The sequence below is a fragment of the Neopelma chrysocephalum genome, unplaced genomic scaffold, assembly GCF_003984885.1.
Source record: "Neopelma chrysocephalum unplaced genomic scaffold, ASM398488v2 Primary Assembly neopelma1_209, whole genome shotgun sequence".
NCBI classification, from domain to species: domain Eukaryota; kingdom Metazoa; phylum Chordata; class Aves; order Passeriformes; family Pipridae; genus Neopelma; species Neopelma chrysocephalum.
Window position 1 is genome coordinate 1,303,236 of NW_020897871.1, and position 21,214 is coordinate 1,324,449.

At 42.1% G+C, this 21,214-nt stretch overlaps 1 protein-coding gene across 2 annotated transcripts in view; it reads left to right on the plus strand.

Annotated features, from left to right (window-relative positions):
• VGLL4 (vestigial like family member 4) overlaps positions 1 to 21,214 on the plus strand; it is an 83,970-nt gene that overhangs the window by 54,050 nt on the left and 8,706 nt on the right. For both annotated transcript variants that reach the window (XM_027703120.1, XM_027703119.1), the window contains one exon: positions 4,112 to 4,301. In XM_027703120.1, the coding sequence (XP_027558921.1) occupies positions 4,112 to 4,301 (190 nt within the window). The remainder of the gene's footprint in view (positions 1 to 4,111; positions 4,302 to 21,214) is intronic.

Consider the following 21,214-nt stretch of genomic DNA (forward strand, 5'->3'; position numbering starts at 1 on the left):
CGCTCTTGCCCATGATTTGATTAATTCATACAGTGGCCTGAGGTCATGGTAATTCCCAAGACCTTCAAGGTAAGGACCCTGGTGACAAACACCACAACTGAGGAATTCATTAATTTTTTTCCAAAGTTAATAAAGTTGTTGGGAATTTACTCTCGTGAACAAATCCATTTATCAGATGCAGAACAGAGAAGTAAAATGGGCAAGGGCAGTGCTGGAATTTTCTTTCAAGGAGTTTTATTTCAATCTGTCTTAAGGTCTGTATCATGTCAGTCTTCAGCTGGAAAGACGAAGCCTTTCATTTCTGGGTGGTAATTAATGCTTAGACTTTCTGCATTAATAGCAGCCAGCAGGAGAGAGGAAGCTGGGAGGGGGGATAGGATATGGCAGCACTGTCTCCGTGCAGCCCATACGGAGCTGCTGGGGCAGAGGAAGGAAGCTAGCTGCCAAAATAGTGTATGGGTTTTTTTCCAGTCCTTGCTAACTCCTGGAGTTCTCAGACACATTTAAGACTTCTCTGGTGTCTTGCTATCAAATCCACACTTGTAAAAACATGACTTTTGCTGTTGTGATGTTTGTGTTGCGTGCACGTTCAGGTGGGGATGCAGATACTGCTGACTGAGCTGTGAGAGAAAGGCAAACAGAGCTGGAGATCCACTGTTCACAGAGAGCTGTCCTGGTGGTGTGTAGGACTGAAAAGAGCCATGCTGGTTTGACAAACATTTAGTTTGCATGTGTTAATTCGAACCACTTTCAGTTTAGGCTGGTAAGTGGTTAAAATAAAGAACATTCTTGCTGACTGCATGGACTCGAGTCAACTGAGAGCACTGCTGCTCTATAGGCAGACACTACGTCACGGTGTTATCTTTGTTTGGCTTGTCTGTGCTTTTTATCGTGTTGCCCAACAGTTTTAATAAAAAAAAGAGGGGGTGGGGGGGAAGGGACCAGTATGAATAGTTGTAAGTAGAACTATCTGAAAGCAGCAGATCTGGAGTGCCTTACACCAGCTGCTGAGTGAGACAAAGAGAAGCATTATGAGAGGCACAATAAATGTGTTTGCTATCTCTGCTCTCAGTTGCAGGGCAGACACAAGCCATCACAGTAATGAATTTTGAAGACTGGAGTTTGGACTTGGGGAATTTTATAAAACACAGTTGTTCTATCAGAGTGTTGTCTTGCCAGCTGTGTGATGCTAGTCTGGTTTCCATGGAGTGTGGTCAGCTGGGGGAGACAAATTTAGTCCCTAAAACAGCATTTGGGGCAGTAGTCTCCTTTGTGGTTTCTCCCTCTCTGCTTTAAATTCAAGTTTGGTAAGGAGGAAGGTAGTGGGGAAAGAAGTCACCATCTTAAATTAAAAGCAGTTTTAGCCCTAATCAAATGTACAGGTCTCATGAGAACTCATGGTGCAGTACAAATTCAGTATATGAATAAGCAGTTTATCTCTATAAACAACGTAAAGAGATTTTTCCTCTTGATCTTACCTTATCTGGACCCATCTTTGGCATTGTTCTGCTTGTCTGGTGTTGGCAGGATGGGCTGTACAAGATGCTGAGCACTGGCCACTTGAACCCTCTCACTGGTGGCTGTCAGTCTGTCCTGTAAGAGACACACTGTTCCAACCTGTTCAAGGTGTTGTTAATTTGATTAATTTTGAACAAATGGCCCTGTGGTGCTGGTCAGATTCTGGTATGTTTAACTGAAGGCCTTGGCGTTCCCTGCAAGTGCATTACCAAATGCATTACCAAATTTGACAGGCTTTAATTAGAAGCTGTTCCTTTCTTTGCTGAATTTCTTTAAAATGGGTTTTCTTCTAGCATGCAATAGCATTTTTACCAGATTTTGTACTCAATCTGGATACTAATATATAAATGCTGTTCCTACCATCCATATAAGAAATGGAAATTTTTATTATTTTTTTAAAGAAAAAAATCCCATTGTGGTCATTTAATATCAGGTTCCTACCCGCTGTTTGGGGAAAAAGGGAAAGTTTCTCATTTACTCAATTGAACAACATCTAGAGATTTTTTGTTTTTTGTAAACACCCAAGTTAGCTTTCCATGGATATTTAAATTGCCTGTGTTCCTGTCTGGAGTTGCTCAGAAGTCAGTAGGAGTTAGGTGCCTACATGGAATTTGTAATTGCTGTAATGGAATTTTGTATTGGAGTCCTCAGAAGTGATCAGAGATACTGCAGGGAGAAAAGTGATTGCCAGTGGGTGGGAAGACAGTATCACTGTTTCACTTTAGGTGGTGAAAGCTTTATCTTTTGACATTGGCATTAACTTAATTTTTTTCAAAGACAAAAATGAGGGAGATTCCTCACAGAGAGGAACTGGTATGATGTGGTTTACTTTTAAAGTTTAGGATATGAACACTCTGTAGGTGGAGGTTTCTACTGGCAAAATACAAAGGCTGAATTAAAAATGCAGAAGTTTACTGGTCTGAAGACTATTTCTATGAGAGGTCTTTGTGATAAAGGCTCCTCAGTGACACTGGAGCAGTTGCGGGGGCTTCTCAATTAACACTTTGGTTCTTTGGAACAGGAGGGGTCTGGATGTCTGTCCTAGAGCATTTGCAGCAGGGCACGGTTTTTGCTATTTAGAGCTGAGATGGAAAGTTCCTATTTAAATTTGGTGCCAGAGTCTTTAATAGAAATCATGGCTTGTGGTGTATTATAGGTCAGCATGTATTTGCTAGTTTATATTATGCTGACTAAATTGGCAGAATGCTTATTTTTACTGGTAAACATTCAGGAGGTTTTCTCCTCACTCCTTTTTCCAACAAAATGGCATTTGTCATGTGTGGAATTAGGCAGCATTTTATAAATCATCTGCCTCGGCGATGATGTGAAAATGTGTGGTGGTATACAAAGATTTCCATTGTCAGGTACCTCAGCGCTGTGGATGGAGTTAACTTGATCCTAATTTTAGGTCTGGAAATTATGGCTGTGTAGAAAACAAAATGCTTCTGGCAGTGTAGGAAAAATACAAATTTTAAACTCTAGCAAAGGTGGCTATTTCAGAGATATTACCAGAATAGGTGACCCTGGTTAATTTAGCTCTTCTACAGGCCCCTGATGAAGCTCCAAAAGCATTTTTTTAACATCTTTAAATCCCTATAAGGTCTAAATATGGCCTGTGGCTGTAAGGATGTGAGTTCCAGTAAAGTCTGTAAGTGCTGATGAAGTGCAGCACTGTGCTTCAGCTGGTGCAAGTACTGAGACATTTAATTGAAATTGGAAAAGTGCTGTGGTCATGCTTTAATGCCTGTTTAGCAACGATATGTCAATGTGTTTATGCAAAGGCAACTCTATCGTTGCTGAAATTATTTATACACAGCTCTCATATGCTGTGAATGGCATTTTCTGGTAAGTGTTAGATTATATAAAAATTTATAATCTACTCAGGAGCCTACCCCCAGTCTACCCGGATGGAAATTAGCATTATCCAATTGAAATTCTGTGATTCCTGTGCTGAAGAATTGTGCTCTTTGTTCACAGCTCCAAAAACATACTTTTAAAGTACTTAAAACTTGCATCAGCAAGTTCCAATTTTTTTCCTGAATTTTTCCCTTGCATGGTTATATACCAGACAAGCTTGTTTTGGACAGCTTTTTGTAAAGGGAATCATCTGAGAATTTGAACGTTTATTCGGTTTTACATCTTGGATATTTGGCATAAATGTGAACTGTAGCCCTGGAATTTATAACCACAACTATAAGAAAAGGAACAAAGCTTATTTCGCTGTGAGTAGTCATGGTTTGCAGAGTGAGGTAATCAAAGCTCAGTGTTGGAATTGCAGCCTGTGTGAAGGAATGTTTCTGAGTAAAAAAAGCTGTTGCAAAAATGAGTTAGCTCAGCCTTTCAGATCATCTGGGGTGAGCTGCCACCTCTCTTAGGCTGCCTTTTCTCAACTTTGTGTCCCAGCATAAAGCACTGAAGTGTGGTTTACGATGCCTTCTTATGATACAACCATGTTAAACGTGCTCGTGCAGTTTGGGAAATTTTTGAAAATTTTGAAATTTTGGGGAAATTTTTCTGCAAGCATGTTTTCAAAGCATGTTATTTCACCTGTCTTTCCCCTGCTGTGTTCACACTCTGCTGTGTTCCCCCGTAGGTGAGGCAGCACTGAGAGGTGAGCCCCGAATGCAGCCCCTTCCCGTGTCCCCTGCGCTTACCAACCACCGGACGGGCCCTCCTCCCATCAGCCCCAACAAGAGGAAGCTCAGCATGGACCAAGGGGACGAGGAGCTAGACTGTGAAAACGACCACGTCTCTAAAATGAGTCGGATGTTCAATCCACATCTGTAAGTGCTGCACTATTTAAGGTTATCCTCTGCATCTCTCTGTGTGCTCAGATCATGCCCTGGCTAAAAACTTTGCCCTGGATTTTTCTTTCGTTCCAGCTTGTATGGGAGATCTGCCTAAAAGCTGCTGCGATTAGATGGGGTCTCTTGTTTTCTTTTGTTTTCGTACAGCATGAAGTAACAGGAATTAGCTGGACTATTTATAGTAAAACATACGTATTCACCTTGCAATTTCTAAAGTATTGTTCTGTTGTTCTTTGTTATCTGCCCCTTTCACTTCCCCCCATTCTGGGCGCTCTGTGCGGATGGGGGTGGGGAGGCAGGAGGAGGAGAAAGAGAAATGCTTTGCATTTTTTTGAGGCCAGGAACTTGTGAGCCAGCTGCTCCCTGGTCTGCCTTGACAACTGGGCAAGCTGCAGTTGTTGCTAAACATTACTGAGGGATTGCACGGGACTCTGACAGTCAGATATGGAATGTGTCCGACAGGTAAGGTGTTGGTGAGTGAGGTGCATGTGTTGGGCAATCAGCAAATGCCATTCTTGCTGTGTTCTCATTCCTGGGAATGCAAGCGTGGTTGGCACAAAGTTCAGACTTAGAGAATTCCTTTCATTCTTGACTGAAGGAAGCCATGGAGCAGTTCAGCAGCCTGATGCCTGTCCCTGCTGCCTCAGCTCCTGCAGCCCCGGCATTCCGCGCATTCCGCGCTGCCGTGGACTCTTGTGTGCAGCCCTGAGATGTGGACAGAGGTATTTATCCTCAAATAAATCACCACAGTGTTAGTCAGAGGCTGGGCCTGTAGTCTGCACTCTTGGAATTTGTTACAAATCAGGAATCCAGCACTGAAGTAATGCAAAACAATAAAAGCTCACAAGCTGAAAGAGACTTTACAACATACCTCCTTCTTTCGCCTAAAAATTTAACTATTTGTAGCCTTTCTTTGGAGCTGAGAGTGCTGGTATTGGAAAGAACTGTGTGCTGTGTTTTGTGGCACACATACATTACACAACCAAAGAGATTTATGGCATTTTTGAAACATTATGCAACTTTATGGGGAAAAGTGTGACTTCTATTTTTTTTAAAAACTAATTTTCTAGTGATGAAATAAAACACAGCTGGCACATATGTACATTATAACAGTGGAGGCCATAAAAATAATGAAGTCTGAACCAGCAGACTCTTGTGCAACCAAGGTTCAAAACTAAAAGATACAGGCAGTCATTTCAGTGATCTCTTAGATATACATTAAAGCTATCCAATATTTTCCAGTATGGTATATTTTTGTGGTTCTACTCAATGGATTCTTTCTGTGATTTTGTACATGAAACATGCATCTTCTTATAATAAAAAGCACTGGTTTTCTGTCCAGAGTTCATGGGATTTAATGTGTTTAATTAAATCATCTACTGCAAATGAATTATAACCTAAAATAGCATCCATGAGGCCACATCTTTTTTTCTATTTTATTTTGTAAGTTTGATCTGGCCACAAGAAAAATGTACTTTCAGTGGAATATTACAGAAACCGGAACTTTTGTGATGAATCTGAAATAGCTGAATGTCTGTGTATTTCAGATATGTCAGAAAAGTTCACAAACATTCTTTAAATTTTACTCCTATTTCCCTGCCACCACAGCCAATGAAGTCTTTTTTACTGAATGTTTTCCCTCTTTTTGGATTTTGATGTTTTGGTTTAACAAATGAAATTGATTACTCAGGCTCTGTGGAACTGTCCCAAAAATTTTGGTTTGGAGATGGGAAGTGTGTTGTAGAAGCTTGGGTTTTTCACAATAAGGAAAAAGACAGTAGGTTTGGGGAAATAGATATTATAGAACACAATAGTGGCAATGTGTGACTTGAAGGTTCTAGAAAGCATGACAGCATTTAATTTAGAAAACCAAATCTGTAAGAGACATGGAGTGTAAGGTGGGGAAACTAGATGGCACAATATCTTTGGTGATAGCAAAGACATTTCTGTGACTCAAACTATAAAGGTAAGTTTGAGTCTCCTTTTCAGGACCAAGTCCCCTGAAAGCATAGGATGAGACAGTTGGTAATACAAAATCTGGACACAGTTGCCATGATCAATATGAGGGTACAGACTGCACATCTCTGCACAAAGCGGTGTGTAAATCCGGGCTTCTCTGGCTGAATGCCTCCAGTGAGTCCCAGTGTCCAGATGGGCAGACCACTTTCATTTGGAAGTCAGTGCTTAGAATACAGAAGTCTTTATAACCTCCAGCAGCTCTTGGTCAGGCATTTGGGTCTTTGTGATGGTGCTAGTAGAACTGGGAAGCAGCTGTGTATTCATCCTCTTAACACCAGCATCTTGTGGTTGGAAATGTAATTAAATAGGACAAGAATTGTGTCTTTGGTTCATTATAAATGGTAGAATCTTTCAATAGCAATTTGGTCTTAACTCTTAGGTAGCAGCACCCCACTGTGCTTCAGTGGGAATGAATCCATTTAAAGACTTTGAATATTTTATTAGAAATCCAGTTACGTCAGCCTTTTGTTTGGAAACAGAGGGCTTTGAGATATTCCCTGCTCAGGTGTAACTCCCTGAAGTATTATCTGTGAGTGTTTTTACTTTTATTGTGGAAAAACACAACTATTGGAGTACAGTGTCCAGAGCAGAGAGAATCAAATGCCCTGGCAAACCTCCTGGGGTTCTGAAATATGTAATGGAATTTCTGTGCAAGGAACAGTTTATCAAAAGCTGTTTTCAAAGGAGATGATTCTCAGCTTTAAGATAATAAAATACACTTGAGACCTTGTGGATTAATTTTTAAAAATCACTACGTGGTGCTGCCTTCCTTACTTATATATACTTATAAAGCTTTTGTATTTTTGTGATGATAGAGGTTGTGTACTCCCATAAGCTCCTCACTTGGGGAGAATGAGTATTTCCACTCCTAATTAATGACAGGTAATATGGAATCCCTTTGTTTGCATTTCACACTTTCTGGCATGTCCCTCAGATGTTTTACTTTAAATGCATTCACTAAAGTTAATCTTGCTGAAGTAAAAAGTGCTTTTTGCACCGCACTTCATTTTCTGGTGCTGTGTGAAGTAGAAGTGCGCTTGTTTTGAGCCTCGAGTTGAAACACACCTATGTTTTCGCGTGAATTCACTAAAGTCACTCTGATTTACAGGAGGGTAATTAGGAGCTGGGATTATGTGAGAATTCTCTGTGTGTGTGTGGGCAGGGTGGCCGTGTTGTTCCACCTCCGGGGTGCGTTTGGGGAAGCCTGGCGGGGTGAGCGCTGCCCGGGCACGGCCGAGCGTGTCTGCAGGTTCCCTCTCTCCCTCCTCTCGGGTTCTCTTCCTCCCTCCCTCCCTCCCTCCCACTCTCTCCCGGGTTCCACATCCCCGGGAATACAAAGACCGCCTTGTCCCAGCCGGGCACACACAGCCCTGCCCGCGGCATGCGCTGCAGCCCTAAGAGTCCCCAGCCCCCCTTCCATCAGCTAGAGGTGCCCGGGCCGAAGAGCTTTAAAGAGAAATAACCATTTGAGTTCCTATTGTGACCATTATTTTTGTTTCCTCATGGACTACATCAGGCTGGAAGTTGGGATTTGGGACAAGAAGGCTTGTGGACAGAGTATTTTCTGCTTGTTGGGATTCCCATTTGGTTTGTTGGCATTAGGGTTGCAATGAAAATTAATTTCTATACAGAAATCACCTTATGGCAAAAGGTTTACAGCTGTTAAGTTGATGTCTGAGGAATAATCGTCTCTTGGTTTCTGTGATATATAATTAGGCTTTTTCTTGTAATAAAGAAAGGTCTGCACATGAATAAAGTACTTTAATGTGTCATGCAAAATGATGCGTAGTTTCAGACATAAACCGTCCAGACCCAGACTCTTCTGTTTCAAATTCTGGGTTGTCTTCGTTTTTGTTACGAAGAAGAATCATGTCAGTCCCACCCATAAGACTCCTGCAGGGTGGAAGCTACCCTACACCACAGATCTTTTACCATTGGCATTTGGGCACTTTAATGACACTGTGATAGAAATCACCAGGGCAGCCTTTAAAAAAATCTGTCCTAAAAGTGACCTGTATTCAAAGACCACAAGATAATTCATGTTAGAACAGGCTATTTCATCCAACCTCCAGCTCAGAGCAGGGTCAGCTACATCTTCTTCAAGCTTGTGGTAGCTCAAAGCCAGAAATGTTAAGATCTGAAGTACTCAATAAAACTCCTAATGAGGAGGGCTCTATCACCTTCCTCCTTTCCATTCTTTGAGCTGATAGAGAACCCAGAGTGGAAATGTTCTGCAGAAAATCAAGTCCTCGTTGTGGAGGAGGCTACAGCTCCAGCAGGGCTTGAAAAGATGCTGAACTGTCTTGCAGAGGTTGTGTGGGAGTTGTCAGAGAAGTTCTTTGCTGCTAACTGCTCCTTTTTGGGTTCCAAACTTCATATGGTACTAAGAAATATGTTTACACTATCACTTTATTGTGACAAATTGGAATTGGATAAAAACCCCAACACACAATTCAGAACACCCGAAGTGTTTCTCATTTGCTGAGTGAAGCATCTTCACTCAGTCCTCTGGGCACAAATATGCCCTTGAAGTATTTTACGGTTCGCCTGGGCCTCAGATCTGTCCTGTTGAAGCTGAACTCTATTGCCAGTGGAACTGATACAATGTTACGCTTGTTGATTAAGTGGACAATCACAAGGCAGGTTTCAAACTGCTCTTCCTAATTTTTTTTTCTTTGCTTGAATGATGGACCGAATCAATCAGATGTATTTTCTTATTTACTAATGGAGATTGCACAATACACAAAATCACTGTTCTGTTGTTTCCAAGAAATATATGCTTAATTGAACCTTCAGAGATGGACTTGAAAAAGCCACCATACCTGAGTTAATATTTAACACTGTTGAGTTTTACAGTTCTTAGCCAAGGGGGAATTTCAGAATGCACTCCACTCCCTTTCAGTTCAAGCACGTGTGAAAGGTTTGTTATGAACAGTTCCAGGGCTAAAAGCAATCTGATTGATAGCTTATCAGTCCTTTGCAAAAAGACCTATCTGTCAAAATTTGGGTATATGTTGAAGTACTTGAAAAATCAAGTAATGTTAGCTCAGGTGTCTCCTCCACTTGCAAACAGAAGGGGTTTGTTAGCGAGCTCCAGATTTCTGCTTTGATATCATGTTTCCCACTTTCATTTTACATCTCATGTGAAGGAGCGTAACCCTTCCATAGTGTGGCAAGGCTCCAAGATGCCTTGTGAGGGGAAAAGCTGTGTTAGTGTTGCACAGGGGGTCCAAGCACCCATACGGAGGTTTGAACACCCGCTTAGGGAAGGTGCCTGGGTGCCTGTGCACACAGGGATGGAACATGAATCACCTAATTTGAAGGGACCCATAAGGATCATTGAGTCCAACTGTTAAGTGAATGAGGAATCCCTTGAGCCCTGGTGTAGGATTTTTACCCCAGGATGAAAGTAAAATTTTACATTATGTGAATTATCATATATTGTCATGGGGTGAAATTCAGCATCAATCCAAAAGCCTGATATCTAAGCAAGAGGCAAGAAAAGAACCTTTGCAAGCGTATTCTAAATGTATATCCCAACCCCATGGAAACAAAGGCTTAATCTCACTTCTTTCTATCTAACCATTTTCCCAGATGTTTCCTGCAGTTTGACAGATGTGCCTTTTACTAGAAAGTTGCGCTCTTGAGAATTAGAATGTTGTGGACACTGTTGCTATAGACAATGACTCTGTGAGGGTAAGATTTGGAATAAAACGTTACATGAATTTCTAGTCCAATCAGTAGTTTTGTTCCCCGGGCTGGCAGTGCCGGTGCTGGAGGGCGGCAGGCACAGCCCAGCGGGTTTAACTCCTTTCAGCGGATCTGGCTGAACAAACGACTGTGATTCCCGAACATGATCTGGGGAAGGGAGCTGATGGATCTCCCGTCGGATACCGGGCCGCTCCCGGGGGACTCTTATGGCAACAGGACGGGCGGGCCGGGGGTCATGTCCTGCGCCGGGGGCGATGCCCGGAGTCCAGGGGGACCCTGCCCTGCACTGGGCCAAGGCTGGGCTGCGTTTAAGGTTTATCTCGAAAGAAAGCGAGGAGGGAAATAAAAGGGCTTCGCTGCCGTTGCAGTCTGGAGGGTTTGACCTCAATGACGGGACCACTTCTCCCAGTGGGGAGAGAATGCTGCTGGGATCCACGCGCTGTGGTGCTGAATCGGATCCAGTGTGGATGGATCCGGTGTAGATGGGTCCTGTGTGGCTGGGCACCATTATGGATGGACCCTGGTGTGAATGGGTGCCGTGTGCGTGGATACCGTGAGCGTGGACACTTATGTGGATGGATCCCGTGTGGATGGGTCCTGGTGTGGATGGACCCCCATGTGGATAAATCCTACGGTGGGTGGACACCTGTGTGGGTGTACACCCATGTGGATGGATCCAGTGTGGGTGGATCCCTGTGTGGGTGGATCCCGTGTCCGTACCACTCAGCTCACGCTGAGCTGCCTCTGCGTTTCTTACCTAACTGCACTGGTGCTGTACACGAACTGCAGCTCCTCATTCCCAATGTAAATGTTCCCGAAGCACGGCAGGATGTGCCCATAACAGCAGCAGCTGTACCTGTGGGACCATGTGTGCAGGGGATGGGATACGCCTGGTTTACTGACCAGAGCGCAGGATACCTGGTGAGGAAGGAGAGGGGTGGGTTTGGTAAGCCATGGGAACAGCCTTCAGAGCATCTGGGGGGAACTTGGCGTGCTCCAGTTACTGCTGCATGTTGTGTTTGAGGTGGTACACATGTGCTGTGCTCCCTAAGGAACAGAGTCGCACAGTGCAGTCACGTTATGGTCGATTCCGCTGTTCCTGTCGCAGTCCTGCTTTTCCAGTCCTTGTCTGTCCAAGTAATTTGTACCATATGTGTGTGAGCCGTGTGAACATGACTGACATCGCTGACATTGTGCTGCCTGAACGATGCTTCATGAATCTCTTAGTCACACTTTTAATCACTAACTTTCATTATTCACAAACCAATACTTTAAAAGGGGGCAGAGGGGAGGAAAGGGAGGAAAATCCCCAAACATTTTTGCTTGTGGTTTGCTTTTTTAACTAAAATCTCCTTTAAACCAGAAGCTGCAGTGAGAGGATACTGTTGATTGCAGAGTGTGATGGGTAACTCGGGCGCCTGAGCTGCAGAAGTGCCCTCTAAACATGCAACTGCTGCTGGGGTTGCTTTGGTTATCAGCTTTTCAAAGGATTTGTTTTACTATTGTCTTTGTTTTACTATTGTCCTTGGAAAAGGAAAAGAAACAGCTTTGCACTAACAAAATCTGATTAAACAACAAATGGTGCAATCAAAAACTTTCAGAAGAAACGAAACAAAGTCCCAAATCCCCAGGTGGGGGGGGAGAAACCCGCGGCAACCCGGGGAGGGGGGTGGCATGCAGGACTGTCCCGGCAGTTCAAACCTGCTCACAGCCACGTGTGCTGACAGTCAGAAATGAAAAAAAAAAGTCCTTTTCCCACAGGCAGTCCCGAAAGCAGAATACCTCCCTCTGAGATGGGTCGGTGTCTCTCTCTCTCAGTTGTCCTCCGCGAGGTGTCCCGTGGGGAAAAACTTCCTCTCAGGAAAAGAGGAGGAGACGGCCAAAAACCGGGCTCCTGCTCAGTCCGGTCCCGGACCAAATCCTGAAAAGACCCCGAACAAAGGACTTCCCGCCCTCCCCACGCTGCCCCCACCCCCAGCCCGGGAGAAACAGATTCCAACGTTTCTTTTCAAACCTATGGCAACTATATTGGTAAGAATAGTTGTGCAATATACAATGAAGCTGTTACTGTGTTTATAGTGCTTCTAGAGGTTTTGGTAATTCAGACTTTATTAGCAATTACAAAGAGTTTCAATAAACTTCTAATGAAATGATTACTCCTTTTATAAAACAACCTGTGAAAAAAATCTAATTTTTTAAAACCACTTATTTATACACTGTTCTCACTCTAAAGGCCTGAAGAGCCTGGGGGTTCTTTGAGAGGTATTGAAATTTCTGTATGAAAGTGAATTATTGTGCTTTCTCTGCTTTTCCTGCTGCACATCAGCTAATGTTATAGTGTGTATCTGATGGATAGAGACCACAATTCATAAGCTTTAAGGATCCAGACCCTTTTCCCTCTTTCTCATAAGACCCACTGAAGCTGGAAATTTGGCACAGTTAATTCCAGCACTGTGACCTTATTTTCAGAGATTGGGTTGTGTTGTTAAAACTCTTAATAAATAAACCTGCCATTCTCACGTTGTTGGTATCTTTTACTTCCCACATCATCTCTTTGAAAAAAAATTTTCATATGCTCCTCTACTGTAAGGTTTTCACTTGATTCATCTTTTAGATGATGTAACCAAGTAAAATCCCGTAAACTGGTGAGAATTAGGGATTCACAGATTGACTTAACCTGGTGCTCACTTTTACAAAAACAATTCCATGACAGGCATTGTTTGAGTGATGAACAAAAATATTTTTTCCAAATAAAAAAAAGTAGAACATATTGTGAGGAGCAGCCCAGTGAATCCTCTAAGAAAATGTGACTGCCATTTTTTATTTCCTCTGGCAGTCCTGCACAGCTTCACCACTGAGTTTTCCTAGAGCCTTCAGAACAGACTGATGCGCCCTGGCAGTATTGAGCACACATGTATGTGGCTGATCTTGCTGCACTGGGACATGACCCACTGCTGTATTTTCTGTTGCAGCCTTTCTCTGCCCTTGGCCTGTGGTATTCTCTGTGTGACCATAAATAGTTTTTACGGTATTTTCCAGTGACTTGGTATAAAAGGTTTGTTGCGTGTGCCAAGTTGAACTTCAAAAGGATGTTAATATGGCTGAATTATAAAAGCTGCATGTGACCCAGCTCATGAATTGGTAGAATGTAGGAGGAAATGTCTGCCAGAGGTGTTTGGGTGGGCAATGCAGTGGGTACAAATGAATCCCTTTACAACTGTCTCTGAATTTTTACAGTAACCCCTCTGACCTTCCAGCTGTTTGCATGGAAGCCTCTTTGCTCTTTCCCTGGGCTGTCAGATTTCCTTCCTGCTTGTTAGAAACTTTAGGGAAAGTTTGGAGTGTCTCTTTAACCTCATTTTTTTATCATTTGCTTTTCTGGAAGTTCTCCTCTCCAGGCATTCAAAGTGCCTTATGGACTTGAAACAGTTCAGATTTCTGCACAGACACTTTTAGTTACCCTTGCAGCAGTGACTTGCCTTTCTAGATTCTGTTCTGTTGATCCCAATATCTGCGTTACCCTGCCTTGCTCTCCAGAAGTGAGCATTGACAGACTCCCTCTGCTTCACCAGCTTTGTTTGACTGTCTCAGAATAAGGTTATTGTGCCACCAAGTACCCCGCTACTATGGTGACTTCCGTAGAGTTTACTTTTGAGCTAGAAATGAAATCTTAGTTGTGGGTCCTGACTGGCAGCTGTAGGATTGAGTTTCTGGCACGCTTTGATATGTCTGAGTTTTTCACTTTTACTGAAACTACCTTCCAAAAAAGTGCTCTCTGAACTGCAGTAGCAGCATCTCACAAAGACAGACCACATCCTCTGCAGTGCCTTTCTCAGCTTCCCAAATGTTCGCTTCTTCTGTCTTTTGTTCTTCCAGTTGGCAGAAATAGTTCTTCTGTTATGCATTTTTCTAGTGCATTGTGCAGGATTTTCCAAAGGCAACTGAAGCTACTGTTGTTCTTTCAGGAGGGAGTTACGGAGAGGTGGCTGATTCAGATAAATCTCAAAGGTTAGTTACTTGTCCTGTCTCTTTCCCAAGAACTGTGCTGTTCCTTGGCAGAGTTGGGAGAGGGAAGCCAAAGATACCCCCTTGCAGGTTAGAGGACCTCTTTGACTAAGGGATGAATACTTTTTGTCCTCAATCCTTGAAAACTAAGTCAGAGCTGATGGCAGCTGTACTCAGCTGTTTGTTCCTACCTCGAATGAGTTAAAGCAAACTTTGAAGATGTGAAATGGGATTATGTTTATATTCCAGAAATCACTGTACATTTTAGGAAATTTTTTAAGCTTACTGCAATAACCAGTTATACCTGGACACTTGTTACTGTGGTAATACTGAAATGCTGGAACTTTCTGTTGTTCTAGTACCACTTTTTGAACAATTAATGATTGTTAAAATTTATGTAATTTTCCTAACAGGCTAATTCATATTTACTGCTGCCTCAGCCAAATTAATGACATCCCTTACCATTTCAGAATTTTTCTGGATATTTACTATGTGTTAAAATTTTGTTGTTTGCATCTCAGGTATAGTTTAATTTCTTCCAAAAATTATGGAACTTTAGAATGAGCCATCAGGTGTACCCAGCAAAATGAGAACCTAAATGCAGGAGCTGGAGTAGGTTTGGAGTTGAGCAAACAGGCAGTAGCACTGCAGAGCAGAGAGATTAGTGGGCAATTTTTTCTCCCTTTTTTTTGAAGGTTGAATTACAGGTGACCTGCAGCCTGTACCCATTGCAGTGAGGTAACTTTGTCAGTGTTTCTGCATTGTATATGTACATGTGTTCCAGCAGTGATGTAACTTTTCATTTAATGAATCCCAGCATTTTACTTATGGATGGAATGAGTGATTACTGTTATGAAGAAACCAGTGCTACCTTTTAAAACAATCCTATGAGTGTTGGAGCAAAGATGGCCAAATATTAAAGAAAAAATTCCTGTGAGAAAATAAGTAGGATCTGAGGTTGTGCTGATTGATTTTACTGTACATTTGATTTAGATTTCAGTTTTGTGGGTTTGGCTTTGGACTGAGTTCTTACATCATGTCGTTCTCTTGCATTCTTTCATACTTGTGAGTATTAAGCTTTCAGGAAGAGAAGCTCATCTCTATCTGAAAATTTGTGCTTGGTGCAGGCAGTAATGGGACACTCCTTTATGCATTTCACAGCTTATTATTGATTACTGTGAAATCTGTCCTCCTTGTTGATTCCATTTGTAAGTGACAATCTTGTCTGAGATTATATCTCTGAAAATCCTGTTTTGATGAGGATAAATATAGAAAGTCTGACCTATGTTTGTTTATATGTAAGATTATCCTATTTTTTAGAGTATTTTCAATGGTTTAGACTTCTCATTTCAAAGGTCTTTCCATTAGCTGTAGCACTAAGCTGAAAAAAAATATCATTAATTGAAACTTTTTAAGGGAAAGAACTGCAGAATTCCAACTACAGAGGAGGGAAAATTGGTGTGGTTGGTGCATGTGTGATTTGGACTCTGAGAGAACTTGTATAAATATGATGTTTAATTTCCCAGACTGGGACTGGTGCTCAAGTTAAAAATTCAAAAGAACAAAAAGCTCTTTTATGGGAGGAGTTAACTTTAATTATTGGTGGCCGGAGAAGCTTCGAGGCAGTGCTTGAAATCCTGGGTGGCTCTCAGGAGTTGTTTGTAGCCTGAGGCAGAAAGTGAAGGCTCAGCCGCTTGTTTCTGTCCTTGTTTAAACCACACTGGGATGGGCAAAGGGCTGGAGGATGTTCCAGGCCAGGCCAGACCTGTGACAGAGCTCTCCGTAGCCAGCTGGCCCCAGCAGGACTAGAGCAGGAGACATGGATGCTCCAGTGCTGCTTCCAGAAAGGCCTTCCCAGGAGAGCAGTTGCCAGCTTGACCTGTGTGTTGGTACAAAAACATGAGCTTTAGTTTGGCCAGGTTTCCTGCAGGGATGGAGATACTGTACAAATAATGTTAAAATATCAGCAGTGGCAAAAAAAGGGAGGACATTCATTAACTTTCTTGGGAAACCCTATCGTGTGTCCAGGTTCTGTGGCAGGAGTGATTCCTGCAAAGACAATGATCTCTGCAAGTTGCCTCTTTGAAGGCTTTTTGGAATGGAGTACTCAGCCATAAAAGGAAAAGGCTACTTGAAGGAACTGCGAAGCATAAAGTTAATAAAGTGGGATGGGAAAGGGTTATATATTTAGATGACAGTCATTCAGAGATGTGGTTTGGAGAGGGCATTGGGCTGTTTAGGGTATTTTTTCATGTTATAAATACTTCAGATAATTGGCTGACAGAGCAAACTGATATTACTTTCAGGTTTTATTTGGGTTGTTGGGGGTTTTTTTAAGTCAATTCAGCTTGCTTAAAAAAATCTGAGTAAAGAACACTCCGGATTTTTCCTTATGCATATGCATATACATCATTGTATTTTGAAATACCATCTTAAATTCTAGTTTTCCCATCTCACAGTAATGTAGATAAAAGTAGATACTTTCACAGGAAATGATCCTCATCATGTGGAGCAGATATTAAGTATCAGTGGATTATAAATCCTTAAGTAGTCTTTAACAAAAGCAGCTGTCCTCTTTCAGACTTCAGAGTTTGCGAATAAAGACAGTAAAAGATGTTAGAAAACAAATATTATAAAGATGCTAAAAATATTTAAATCATGTTTGACTTGTTACACAAATGGAAGTTTGCTCCTAAGCAATATTATGCATTGTGTTTGTGTAAAGAAAGCATTTTACATAGTTGTTCCTTGTGCAACACACTCCTCTGTGCAACCATTTCAAGTCAGAGCTCTGGTTCTGCCAAAGAGAGTGTGATTTCTTCTCTTGGAGGTACAGTAATGCTTTTGGCAACTGTTCCTTAAGGATCTGCAGGCTGGAAGTGAGCGCAAGCAAAACTGTCCCCTTCACTGGGCCTCTTTTTTCCCTTTTCCTTAAGCAGCTGGCAGAGTTCTCTTGTTCCTGTAGCAGAGTGTGAATTACCCCCACTCTTGTGCCAGCGAACAGAACAGCCGTGGCTAAAGGGTCTGCAGCAAAAAATGCAAACAATACATTTGAGCACCTTTGAGCTGGTTCTGAGGAGGGCTGGAGCATTGCTTTCAGTAGAAATTTCTTTAGAACCAGACTGCAGCAGAATTCCAGTCAGGATGTGTGTGGTTTTGGTATGACATCCACCCAAGCACATGATGCTTGGTAAGTGCTGGAGTCTGGCTTATGATTCATTGGGAAGCAACATGGGAAACAATTGTCTGCTTTTCAAGTGTTGGAGAAATTAATTTTAGGTTGGAATTGTAATTTTGCTAAAATAAACCTGCGAGTAGCTGGAGTTACCTGTGTTAGCAGGGAGGAAGGGTGGTGGATATGACTGATGGTCTCACCATGGAAATTGCTATTTTTTAAACCAGTAGAGTTGCACTGGGATCTCCCCCACTGCACATGGAGTCCAGGGTTGCATATGCTGGTTTTTAAGATGAAGTGGAGTCTGGGGATGGCAAAGCTGTTTAGACAGCTAGATTTATTTGTGGTATATATTTTTAAGTTCTTTTTCAAACTTGGTCAGAAATCCTTCTTTGTAATTTTCTGCCCTTATGTTTGACCTAAGAGATGACTCTCTCCTTGTTCAGTGCATGTGGAATGTTTGAGCTAATGGACTTCAGTGAAATGTAATTATCTTCACACACTTGCAGTTTTGATGCCCCCTCAGATAAAGTGTCTAATAGCAAAACAAGAATGACTTCTGTCAATAATAATAATAATTTTGAAATAGTAACAAATTTCCATTTCTAATAGAAAATTATTTCTAAAGTGTCATTTTAAACTAAAATTATTTAATAATGGGAAATTGATGAATACCCTGTAAGTAATTTTAAGTACAATTGTCTTACAAGTGGAGTCAGATATCTGTAGGATTTGCTGTTTATATTTAAATAGGAGGGACTAACAAGTGCTGGTGTATTTTCACAAGGGCAGAGCTATCATGTTACTGTCCTACACAGCACTGTAACATTTCCAGCTGGGCTCAGAAAAAATAATATCTGATGTGGAAGTAGAAGCTTCAGGTATTTTTCTTTTTTTTGCAAAGACTATATAGTTGAAGGTAGATGAATTGAGGAGAGGATCTTTGAAGAGTGGAGTATAAAACAGTTCCCTGGCCAGAAGAGGAGTTGTTCTAATTTAGGAAGAGGGCATTATTTGCCTACAGACAGGGCTGGGGTGTGGCCTGCTGAGATAACTCAATAATTTTAGGTGTCTTTAGGGAAAGTCTGCCTGCTGTGCTTGTTCCTGGCATCAGGCTGATCCCATTGTCCTTCTTGGTCCCTTCCAAAAATCTTTGCAGGAAAGTGTTGTTGGGTATTTTGTGTTTTGGTTTTTGTTAAGAATTGGGGTTTTCGTTTGTTTTTTTGTTGGTTTGGGTGTTTTGGGGGCAGCAAAACTACCAGTTCACCCCTATTTAGGGCTGTGACTTTTTGTTTAAAGTGAGGATGAGTGAAATAGGTGCTGTTGTGTAAAATGAAAAATGTATTTTGATTGGGAATTTCAGTAAGTTTGTTCGAACAATCACTGGTCACTTGACAGCCCCACCCCCCAGTAAATGCAGCACTAAATTGTTGAAAAGTGAGTTATAAGACAAAACCCTCAAAAAACTGGTGTAGCTACATTTTTTGACTCATTTTACGAGTATTTTTGGTGGAGGAAACTAAATTTTTCCCTTGAAAATCAACTTGTGCTTATTAAAACAGAAAAATTCTGAACAGAGATTATTCTTTTCTTTGAAGGAGTGAAAAGTAGGAATGTGCTGGAGCTGTAGGTGGTTTTGCAGCCTCCAAATGGTCATTTAAATTGTAGTAGACCAGATAATATTTTGTTGAAAAGTAAGAATTTGGCTTGCAGCCACCAGAGATTCTTCATTGCAGCACGGAGAACAAGCCATCCCTACACAGCCTTCATTTAAACAGTGATTTTTGCCATGGCTTTTCGTGTTGCTGTTTCCCAGGATATCTCATGGCTGTTGTGCTATTTCTGAAGTTCCCCACTTGCTTCCTTGGGGTGGGGCAGGAGGGTTTGGTTGTGTCCAGGAGCTGTTTCCCTACTGTAATTCAAGAGGAGGCTACTGTATGTTAAATATAGTCCCTGGCGCTGCCATTAACTCACATTTGCATCAGTCATTAGCTCCGAGCGCTGCAATTCCAAACTTTCCTGCTGAGTGCTGCTCCTGCAGAGCAGTGGAATTGAAACAGGCCCGAGGCTGGGAGAGCGATTCCTGGTGGATTTGAGCTGCTTTATGCTGTCCAAATGCAGCCTGCAGAGAGGTTTGGGAAACACAGGGTGTTCAGGGACCATCTTGAGCAGCAGCTGTGAGACCTTCGAGGCTAGATCTGATGGTTGATTCTGCTGACCTGCAGCTGCTAATTTGTAATTAGTTGAAAAAGATGGGGGGGCAGAGCAGGGGGATCCAAAGGGTTACAAATCGTATTGTTAAGCTGTTGGCTGCTCCCTCCTAAGCATGCCAGGGGAATCTGCTTGAGGGCTGTGTCCTGAGGTTCTCAAGTCACTGGTTGCCTGACATCATATTAACCCTATCTTTACCATGATAAATGAAATTTGATTCAGGCAGCAATAGCAGATTTCTGTACAACCACATGACTCTTAAGCAAACTCAACAATAGCACTGAAGAATTGTGAGAAGTTTCTCAACACAGCAGAGATCTGGATCCTCATCCCTAGAAAGATGATCACTTTTCTAGCTCTTACCTGAGAGGGGCCACAAAGATATGGGAACAGGTTTTATTTGAATAAAGTATTACATTGGGGAAAAAAGTTGTTGAACAGAGATGAACTTGGGAGTGGCATGAAGATGATGAGCAGGGAGCAATGGCTTTGTCTCTCTCCTAATACAAGAATCAAGGCAAGAGCAGACCAAGACAGATTTTAGGTTAAAAAGAAACAAAAAGAACCCGTGAAGAAAAGGTACTAACAAAGTATGTAGTTTGGACTGTGGAATCCCTGGCCACAGGATGCTGGTGAGGCTAAAAGATTTAGGACTGGCCAGGATCCAGGGCAGGATCACCATGGGACATCCCCACACCCTGTTTGGGTGTTTTAGGGGTTCCTTATTTCCCTCGACTGGCAGGGCTTTTTTCCCCTCAGCCTTCCTTTTGGAGACACTTCCTCAGATATTGAAACAGGCATTAGCTTTTTGAACTTGTAACTTCAGTATTGAATTGATTCCTTTTCTCTCTCTGCCTAATATTCATCAGCATTTTTAAAGGTTGCTCCTGCATATTAATTTGCTGTGATATGCTTTAAAAAATGGGGGGAAAACCACTTTGGATTTTACCCACTTATACACAGGACACATAGGACACTTCATTAGTACTTCAAGAATCTTCTGAAGACAGGTTTTATTTTCCACAAAGTCAACTTTCTCCTCTGGTGCCTTCCTATGGGAAGGACCGATGGAGTTTGCAGTTTGAAACTCAGTGACCAGTCCCTGCAAGTGTGTGAACTCTTACAACAGTGGTACTCTCCAGACTGCCAGTGATACCCACACTTCCCTGGGTAATGCCTGAAGTACCTTTCCCTTGAGTCACTGGTTTGCCTTTAATGACAATTATATTGCTGTATGGAAACTGAAGTCTCTCATCCCTAGATACAACCCCAGCTTTATTTCCATTGCAATAAATGATAGGCTAATTATGTGAGCACATCTACTGGGATTTACTTTTCAGGAGTAGTTTGAAATTACTTTTTTGAAAGAGCAGTTGTAATTAAATGATTCTGAGGTAAGTGCAGTGTAGTTTGCTTTTCCTTCGTTTTCTGCTCTGAAGATTTTGCTTCCTGCCTTGACTCACTGCATTTTTGCTGATATCAACTGTGTCTTTTCAGTAAAATAAACTTTCCTTGGGCTTCAGCAGCAAATATTGCAGTGTAAGAAGAGGGAGTGGGATAAATAGTATGTTAAATGAGGAGGTGTCTGATCTTAAAAAAGTTGTCACTTTAACTCGGTGCATCTGAATGAATATCTGAAGAAATTCTATGGTGAAGAAAAATGCTGGCTGCCAGAGCTTGCAAATGTGGATGATTGGCTTCTCTTTGCAGGGAGGAGGCTGGCTAGACCAGGGGTACCTTGCTGAGGGATTGATTCTACACCTCCCAC